This window comes from Saccoglossus kowalevskii, chromosome 9 (genome assembly GCF_978046115.1).
Source record: "Saccoglossus kowalevskii chromosome 9, keSacKowa6.1, whole genome shotgun sequence".
Taxonomy (NCBI): domain Eukaryota; kingdom Metazoa; phylum Hemichordata; class Enteropneusta; family Harrimaniidae; genus Saccoglossus; species Saccoglossus kowalevskii.
Genome location: NC_140649.1, coordinates 34,412,628 through 34,423,134, shown reverse-complemented (window position 1 = coordinate 34,423,134; position 10,507 = coordinate 34,412,628). Strand labels below are relative to the sequence as shown.

The 10,507-nt window shown below is 39.6% G+C and overlaps 1 protein-coding gene across 1 annotated transcript; it reads right to left on the bottom strand.

Annotated features, from left to right (window-relative positions):
- Positions 1-345: 345 nt before the first annotated feature.
- LOC100329077 (double sex and mab-3 related transcription factor) lies at positions 346-6,722 on the bottom strand. The gene is made up of 2 exons (NM_001171217.1): positions 6,094-6,722; positions 346-2,539 (listed from the first exon to the last, which is right to left on the bottom strand). Exons 1-2 carry the CDS (start codon positions 6,458-6,460, stop codon positions 1,665-1,667), a joined length of 1,242 nt encoding a protein of 413 aa, NP_001164688.1. The 5' UTR covers positions 6,461-6,722; the 3' UTR covers positions 346-1,664.
- Between the last annotated feature and the right edge of the window lie 3,785 nt (positions 6,723-10,507).

Below are 10,507 nucleotides of genomic sequence, written 5' to 3'. Positions count from 1 at the left end.
GTCTGTCGAGCTTTTCTGGTGTGGCGTTGTCTTTTTAAGTCACTGTTACGTCTCAATGTTTAAGACTTTAATCGCAGGGGTCATGGTATCGCCGGAACGGAAGTTGAGCTAGGTGAAGTGAGATCGTGAAATAAACCACCTGTGTTGTATCGATAATGCGTTGACAGCGAGAATAGTGTTACTTTTTTATTCTATGAAATGTTACAGCGCGTAGAGAATGGAGTTAAGATCGTGTGAAGAAAACTTACAAGTTTGCACTAAGCGAAGGATTTGCTCAATAAACAGCACTCGGGCTGGTGATAATAGCCGTAAATGGGCAGCGATATGCCTGGGCGCTGAAACCACTTTAAAGATACTAGTCGCTTTTATTGTAAAACGCGACACAAAAGAAACTCAGATACATACAAGCCCATACATGAAATATACATGCGATGTACATTAACAACAAAACGGTCATTAAAAATGAACACATTATAACAAAGTACTACAAACAATGTACAATTCAATTACAATGTCACTTTTCGAGGTGATTATTCTGTATTTAGCAGGGTTATTATCGCACGAGTGCGCGCTCAGTTCTAATATCGATTTGCAACAGAGAAATCAATTGTAGCGGTAGGAAATTTTATCTGTCAACAAAGCAGTAAACGTCATCTCAGATACATATGACAGAGTTTACCGACAACGCAAACAAAATTGATTTTTCCCCAGGATTAACGCACATTCAATTAGCAAAATTAACATAAGGCAATGGAACATCGCATCGCACTGCTCATCGCATCGATTTTGCTTATTCATATATACATAACAAATGGAACAGGGCTACAAAGTATGGGAACATCTGACAAATCCATCGTGCTGCGCACACGGCTCAGGAAATGCATACCCAGACCAGACAAAACGAAAACGCTGCTAGGTACACTGACATGTACTTATGTAACTGTACATGCAATCAATACGTATTTCGATACATATAATAGAATAAGCGACGAGCTTTTAATTGTGCAATATTCCATTGTCAAGAAATCAAATAGTCGCACCACATCAGTTTTGTTTGCCGTACGCACTGCACAAAGATGACGGGACACGTGATTCCCCCTCCGACGTCACGTGACAAAATATTTACAAGCTGAGGAAATCCCAAATGTGACAAGAAAAAAAAAGTTTAAATGTACATCTCGGTTCATCACGAAAAAAAAACGTCTAGAAAACGAACGATATCATATATGTTTCCCTTAGTTGTGCAGCATTGTGGAGATGGGCAGTGACATGGCATTTACAATTTCAAAATAATAAATTTTCCAACCAGATGTTGAATACATTTTGAAGTCGCCAATCCAATGAAACGTCTTGTGGCAGGTGGGAATTTAACCAGTCTGGAGATGTTATATATATATATATATATATACGGTTATTATTGTAAACGTTGATGAATCCAATGGTTGGTCTCTGTCAAGTTCAACAACTAATTGACTTAAAAAGTGATGTAACGACTCTCGTCAAAGTCAAATATCCCATATGAAATAACCTAATTATATTTGCCATGTGGACCAACAAATTGCAGCGATAATAACAAAAGGGTCATACTGTCCGATAATACAGTCTCTTGCAATAAATAACAAAATTAAAACGCGTTTTAAAGGAATGGTGTTCAGGTTCAAGGGTCACTTCCTATCACTTAACACTATATTCGGTGATGATGGTGAAGATCCCGGACTAGAAAGTTTCAATTTATCGCTAATGCCGTCTGAGCTGGCCGCCATCATGTCAACTCTCGATGAATGGCACTGTGATGATAGAATGCCCGGTGGATGGTGGTGACTAAAGAGAATACTAGAAGCGCTGTTTGATGGAAGCTTACTGGATAGCGAATGTGGCGGTAATGGTGGAGGGGGCATCGGAAACAAAGTTGGCAGCGGAAACGGAGTCACTGTTGAACTGAAGAGGTTGTGATCGGCGGAGCGTGGAAAAAGTGGCGACCGGCCCAGAAGCATATCCGTCGAATATGGATGAAATCGAGGTGGAAACGAGAAACTCATCGGCGACGGATTTCCCAGTGGAGATGGTAGCGGCGTGAATGCTGATTTGACGCCGCCCATGGGTACTTTCCCGTTGATTGTCTGCGACGGCGGCGATCGTAGAGACGTGTTATTGTAAACGTAATTTGCCAACGAAGTGTGATTCGGTGGTGAGTTTTCAGATGCTGTCGAAGTCTTCAAAGACGACAAATGCGACGCGTACATAACTGAGTCATTTGCCGATAGAAAATGCTCGATGGCTTTTACGAGATCCCCATTACATCCCTGTAAAACCAATTCTAAAACAGTTTTCTTCTGTAGGGGAAATATTCTAACCAGGATCTCTATAGGAGATAGTCGACCAGGGCGAAAAGGAGGAATCGCTGTCGCAAGGTTATTATAGTTACTGTAGTTTTGTCTATGTGACGAGGAGTCCGTGTTTAGTTCCGGCGTGCTCGTTGTGCTCGGAGATTCCCGTTCGTCGCCGTCCTTGCCAACGTCTTTGTTTTTATCATTCGTTTCTGCAAACAAAATGAAAGCAAGAAAACTTGTTAAAATAAAAGTTATATTGAACACCATGTTGCACTATGTGTCGTATTTTCCTGAATGTATATTTTATTCTTTGTAAATCGTATTCAACGTCAACAACACTTGCTTAAAATTGTCAATATTACTTAAAATACAAGGATCGCATTGGTTTAATTCCGCTGTTGAATTTATTATAATTTGCAAGAATATTGAACTTATAAACGAATGGTAACCCGCCAAGTTCAGTCCGATTGGGCCCTGACATAATTCAGCACTTGGTTCGATGTACAGTATCGTCGTGGTGTTTGTTTGTGTTGCTCCTGCTTATCGAGTTATCGAAATCCAAACCACAGCATTCTCTTTTGTGTGGTGACCACTGAATTGGTCAAAATGATTTCTGAAATATCCCCCGAATATCACTACAGTACGGGGTATGCCTTTAGTTTGCACCGTGACGTCCGATCGAGTTGACTAAGCTTGCTGTGAATATTGATTTGCGAACACGCACGTGTTTGTATCGGCGATATTTTGCTGGGTTAAAACCACACGATATAGAAACTAAAGCAAGACTGGCGTCCCGAGAGATAGGGAAACAGCACGGAGAAAAAACCTATCAAGCATGAAATACACGACAGTCAAAATAAACAAAAGGAGATAAGAAAACCGCATTCCCGGCAATCGAACCGCTCGGCTTGACAGCAACATGGAAAAATCATACACAGCAAAGGCGTGGCCGATTTGGTCTCATCATCGCAACGTACAAGGCATATTGAAATGTGTTGTTATATTAATCAAGTTTTTGTTAGTCGTCTCGACCCTTTTATTTTCGTTTACCCTACTGTGCATGAGCCGATGATACCAGTGCCAGCCTTACTTAGGCAGTACAATCGCTACCGTCACGATTACTCGCCACGGTATCCTCTGTAAACGTTGTTTTTTTTTTAAATAACGGAACTTATGAATAATTGTGATAATGAAAATAGTCTGAGAATGGTAAAATGGCAAACAAGATGAATTACAACTACATGAACTAGACTGCGATAAATCGTTACAATCTGGCCAAACATACGGTGACTACTGTGCAATAGACCTTCGGTGCTTCCATGAGCTCAACATAGGAGTAAGGCTATTTTATGTTGTTCACAATTGGTTTTGTATGCTGTAAAGTTTTTGTTTTTTTAACTTGTCATTGTAAGTACGTGTAGCCGCTTAAGTTTTCGTTGCCTTGCATTCTGCCCTAGTATTATCTTTTTCTTTAAACAAAAAATCTCCCTAAAGTGTAAGTATACAATCGAGGTTATATTTACTGAGTAAAATGCATACTGTCATAACTATTTCTTACAAGACTCGCCCTTCACCGTCAAATGAATTATATTCACTCTTAATTTCAGACACGCTTACTAGATCGACGAACATATCATTCCGGAAGTTTTAAGTTCTTTTAAATCGTGAAATGCGGCACAAATACAATGATGACGGTTGAAAGTTTGAATTGTGCATAACCTCAACGTTCGTTTTCTCTACCCGCAACACTCTTGTAAAACGGAGTGTCGTTCGTTCTCATGTATTTGGAATGGTCGTAAGAATCCGCCATCTTGAATTCGACAATCACAAACGATCCCATTCCAATAACACTTTCTATTGCATTGTTCGTATACACTTTACACTGTGTATCACTGCGCACTAAAAGTTACCCTTCGATGGTCATTGTATCACTGCGTTCTAAAAGTTACTTTCCGATGGTCATTTAATGGAGTTACAACTGAGTGCATCATGTATTCACGAAGTCAGAAAATAGATCGCCGAACTGAACGACTATCGAAAATAAATTCTATAATTATGATACCAAACAAAGACCTCTACTGAATTACATTTGGTTGGGGACAGTGCCACAGCTTCTCATAGACAACACCATCGTCGTTTTCTATAATTTGTAATAATAATCATTACATCTAGTGGTTTATTGAGTTGCATAAATACTAAATTGTTAAACTCAGTTACATTAACACCCACTTATAAATTATATGTAACACTGTGTACACCATCATAGCGATCAATATGGGCCGATTAAGTTTAAAAATAAATGTCTACAACCTAAAATAGTAAAATCGGCGGCTAGGTTCACGGTATATTACTACAGGGTTGGTAGAGAAATGTTCCTACGCGGACTAAAGAACATGGACTGATAGCATGGTTTCGTAAGAATGTGGCCTGCACCGAACACTAGACTGCCAAAAAATGTTGACGTAACAAATTGGACACATATTAGGGCGTCTTTCAATATTTGTGCTTAGTTTAGAACAATCAAATTCATATTTCGGTATTATATTGTTCACCTGTGGGGAATTTATGATGATCGTATGGAATATTTCTATTGAACCATGAAATTGGAACACAATACAGTTAGGCATGTATATCTTTGTCGGTATGATTGCAGGATTTTTTAAACATGTAGAATTCTTGCATCGAGGGCACCGGTCAGTTCACCACGTATTGACTTGATAAATGTGAAATACGTGTGGTGAAGGAGGGGGATGTTCTTGCCATCCGCACACTCGACATATGTTGCAATGTATTTGGCACATTTCCGATGATGTTGATTACATGTTGTTATTTCACAAATGTTTGGTGTCTGTTTCGATATATCGTTGATGTTATCCACACATGAAATCTGACAACGCTGTGGAAACGCAACCTGTCTCACAAAAAATAATTCGAATTTCCCCGCAATTCTTTTGTATCGATCAAGACTGCTGAGTTTTCAAAAAAAGGGTTGTTTATTTAAAATTTTGAAATGAATTCTATATTCTTATGTATTTTTATTAAATTATTAATGTGCAACAGGGTATTTTAAAACCGAATGCGTGGTTGGTTGCTGAGACATGATAAACTGCACGCTGGTGGTACTGATGGGTCTTTCTCATAACTCACATGACAACTATTTCCGACATTGCGTTACGCCGCGGTATTTCAATGACAATCTCAATTCTCAATGTATCTTTTGTGCTCTTCTCTTGTTTAACTGTCAGATATTTGTCATAATTGGAATTAATCACAGTTATAGCGCACTCGTCAGACTCGCTCTAACCGGTTATTAGTGCACTGCAAGGCGGTGCCAGTGTCCGCGGCTCAAATAACGCCGGGACTGACATCTAGAACGCTGTCATAACCGTTAAAAATGTATTCTCAGAATTAACACCACGTTTATAATTTATTTCATTGTGTTTGTGTGATCGTTCGACGCACATGACATGTTAGCGATGCCACGACATCGATTGTTTTTATCGTTGTTTCCTAATATTATAATCTAATGGTCACTGTATAGCTACATGTCGAAAATAATTTGTTTATTTTTCCGAGTCAAAAATATATTTCATTAATTAATTAAAATAGTTGTATAATGCAAATAGATTTTAAATAATTACAATTATATGGGTTCATTTTATTTGGATAAGATTAATGCAAACTGGTGGAAGACATTGGTGTTAAAACCTTCGATATGAAACTTTAAATCGAAAATTAAACAACTTTTAACAACTTTTCCTACCTCCACTGTTGTCGTCGTTTTCGTTATCGTCTGACTCGTCGTCTTCGCTTCTGCCTTCGCCTATTTCAGGAGTCCACATCGACCCTGTTATCAGCGGGAACGGGCCACCAGGTGAACATGCCCTTAGTCCCAAGGCAATGGCGTCCTCGGCGGCCTGCTGTCGTTTCAGAGCTACTTGCGCCGCCATGACTCTCTGACGTTCGGCAATCAAGTTACACTTGGGACATGTGCACTCTCGGAAACGACAATGCCGTTTATGTCCCTTCAACCACGAGATAACGCCGTGGTTGCGACAGCGTGCACACTTTGGTTTCCTCGCCCCCTTCTCAGTAACGGGTCCACGCAGAACAGTCAATGCAGCCTCCATGGTTGAAATTCTTTTTTTCCTGGCGAGAAAACCCGGCAAACACAGGCTTGACTGGTTTCTCAAGTAGCGATCGTTTACACGCTCAGAAAGACTGCAGGTGGAAAAATCACGCCGCGTCGCTGGATGGGTTACGGTATCACTGTACTCGCGTTAGTCTGTTAATACCAACGGGACCAGTTGGAAATTTGTATCGCTCCAAGTACCCGCCCACTTTCTACAGTTTTAACATCGGCCACCCAAATAGCCGGGCCTTCTCTCTTACAGATGATTGTATAATTGGCTACCCTAATTGAGTGTCGGGGGTTCTTAGCTTACTTGGTGCTCGCCGCTGATTGGCTAGCCGCTGTATCAAGACTGACAGGAGATAACATCAGAAGTTGTTAGTTGTCGACACTTGGGGTAGCAACCATCATTAACGCGACTAACAATAGCTCGTCCACTCGGGCAGTGTTATGTGAAAACAACGCACTGTGTCGTTTTGCTTTATCCCATGGACGCCTTTAAGTTAGGTGGTATTAAATGAAAGCCCAGACTTATATATTTGTCATCTGGGAATGAAACTCCGGAAATTTGGGATCCAATTTTTTTTTTCATCTATTCAGACGGGATTGAAATTAACATTGAAGTTTGTGCAGAGTCACGTGACGGCTATGACGTCATGGGGAGATTTGGCACGTATGATGTTGACAAGAGGAAGGGGCGAAGTTTAAATGTAGCAATGTGCCGGCTACTATGGCATAGAATGGTTATCAATAACCAGGCAGTCCCTGTCATACTAAAGTGATGAAAGACAGTATATATGTCAATCATGGCTGTTCCTTCATCATGGCTTACCCCCCGCTGTTTCGTTTGGTTGTTTGATCCATGATCCATTTGCTGCCTGTACCTTTATCTAGCAGGATACACAATTTAATTTTGTTCTTACAAATGTGAATTTATAAAATTCATGGAATTATAAGATTATAAGTTGTATTTTTTTTTAATATTATCAGTAGTTTCGAACAAGGTCGGAGAACATGGACGATCTCCCCGATTACTAACTACTTTTCTCTAGTTCAGACAGTCAGCGTGATATGTACATAGTTATTTTTGACACGAATGGTTGTCTTAAATCAAAATCTCAGAGGACGAGAGTGTGCAATCTGGAATATAGATGCGAGGGCATGTTATTTAAATAACGAGTATTTTATGAATTATTTCAATTTCTGTTCGGCAGACATAAAAATAGTCAGGGCGTCATAATTCTTGATTGATTGACGCCATAGTTTCCCTTGCTCCGATGTCAAAAAGCCTCGACTCTGAGTTATTTAGTGTTTAAAAGTCAGTGTTACTGTGGCCAACAGAAAAAATAATTGCAGTACGAGACACTGTTTTGCTGTATTGCTCACATTGTAGTCATTGTTTCCCATGACAACACTTTGTGTAATGTTAGTATTTTGTTAGCAAAGCAATGTTTCATACTGCAATAATACCACTCCATTCATTCTTGTGGTCACAGTATAGGCACAATCAGACGTGTTTTGTCATTCCTTCTCCCCATATGTTTAATCCACGTAATACGGAACCGAATTTATCTCCATGGCATCAAAAGAGTGAACGAATACTGATTTGTCACGTGACAGGGATATGTTAATATAGCATGAAAATAGTTTTAAAAAATGAATATTTTGGTGACTATTTGTCTAGATTTTTGCATATGCATATCATGAATATTTTATATTTTTCCGTGTGTTCATTGGTACTATAAATGTCATTTTGATTCAGTATTATACAGATTCAAAAAATGTTAAAAAATGCCAAAAAAAAAACAGCTTGTCCCCTGAAGAGATGTTTTTTCACGAATTATAATAATCCATTTTCAATAACATGGAAGAAATTAAAAAAAAAGGATCATCGGAATGCACCCAACATCCACAAAAACGGAGAACCCTACTACATGTGTTGTTCCCATCCTGCAGAAATCTACGTGGGGGAAAAACAAACATGTCTGGACCACCCAAGCGTTTAGGGCTACCAAGGGACTGCTGTCAATTAATGGAACAGCCCTGGTGAGTTTTCTTACTGTCAAAGTTTCGATCCAATATTGGTCTTGTTTGTTAGTTTTACTGAACGACGTATTTATACACACACGCGGGCACGCCCACAGGTTGCTGTTACTCGCAGGTAGAGTTACTAGTCAAGCAAGTATAATGAGGAAACAGGTGGGGCTTTACTAAATATTCCCCCAACCTTCCGGCTAAGTTTGCTCCGAAGTGGCATAAATAGATTGGATTTAACCAAAATACACAAAAGTGGAACAGGGCAAGATTTGATTTGGACATGCCTACCATATCTGTGAAGCTGGAGTCACTGGGGCGTCACAGCGAACAAATGACTCCACGAAAATTAAAAAAAAAAAGATGAATTGTACGCGTGTATCCTGTAAGACATACCCACAAAGATTTGCAACTACTTGTGGTATTTTGTTTACAGTTGACTGACACCGATATCCCGTGTTTTTCAGTCAGTTTTGCACTGGTGTAATAATACAGGCTGCACCCAACCCGGGTTTCTGTAGCGTGCATGTGATCGCATCCAATCATCACCGAACATACTTACCTTCAATCGGGCGCTCATACAGCTTGGTACTCGAGCCGATGCGATTAGCGCTAAATCACATATACCGCTTAGAGTTGAGACTCTGGCACACTTGTCCTTCGAGTAAGTAGGATTTCCGCGACTTAAGAAATAAAGTTATCGTTATACTCTTACTTAAGTTTGTTTCCCGCTATCTACAATTTATATTTTCTTTCATGAATTTACGCTCCTGGTTTGGACGGTGTGTCAGTGTTCTGAGGCCTTACCCCCTTCCGAAAATCTGTGACGTATGTCGTACGCGAGTTGAAAAATAACGTTGTTTACGAACATGTTGTTGTGCTGTTTTTGGTATACATTATGTACTGTTGTTGTTGTTGTTGTTGTTGTTGTTGTTGTTGTTGTTCGTAGTAATGTTTTAACTAAATTAAATTGCAACACTATATAATAATGCCAATGCTGAGCCGAAAACTTTCTGTCAATGCTTAAATTTACTTTCCCACTCGAATACCTTGAGCTAAATGAAATGATTGTTACACACGACTTTTAACATTTTTCGACAGAAAATAGGCATTTTTGTTTGTGTCTTTCATAGAATTGCTCTGATAACAAGGGACTTAACCAGGTATAGGCAATTGCAATGTCATCGCATCGCATTACCTATGTTTAGCCGTGTAACGCAACTACTTGCAACCGGTGTAGATATATACAGACGAGTCGTGACTTGTATCGTTTATGCCGGGAGACGGGTAATATACACGATACCCCAATCGAGTGTGTTACCATGACAACCTCGGGGTCGTGAACTCGCGGTTGCAGCGAGTAAGTAACAGCTAGATGTGGGTGATGTTGTTGAGCAAAATTCGACTAGTGGACGTATCCCAGCGAGAATCTGAGTTTAAAATGACAACGTGCGATGTGAACAGAAACGGGACGCATACACCTAACACAACGTGACACAGAAAAACTTCCTACAGTAACATGGAATTGAATTTAGACACGATACATTAGGCAAATATTGCGTAATATCTGAATGTTACTGTATTCCTAATTTTTAAAACAATATGTTCAATATTTCGTATAATTTGAAACAAACTTTTAGTTTTGAGCCCTTTTCCAGGTACTAACAGTCTTGTACTACGTAGGTACCAGTCCACTTGGATCGACGCTAACAGCCACAAACTATACACAGTCGTTACGTAGGTCACAGAAGCTTATTTAATGCAGTTTGCTTATTGTATCAATCATTTTTTTCATCTGGAAATCTTTGTATCGTTTTTTCTTTTTCAAATCAGATTTCATTTAAATTGTTACAAATGGGGTACAAATGTACATGTACTGTAACGTTATCGTGACATGTACGTCTGTGTAACTGACACCGGTCTCGCGATAAGATGTCGCACGAACCGCCTCTGGGTGTTTACATTACCGTGTCGCTGACCTCGGCTTGAGATCAGCTGTCGTGACAAACTG

Excerpts from the sequence above, each read along its gene's own strand:
- LOC100329077 (NM_001171217.1), bottom strand. The coding sequence starts at position 6,460 with ATGGAGGCTGCATTGACTGTTCTGCGTGGACCCGTTACTGAGAAGGGG. Across the intron at positions 2,540-6,093 it reads AAACGACGACAACAGTGGAG|AAACGAATGATAAAAACAAA; the intron begins GTAGGAAAAGTT and ends TTTTGTTTGCAG.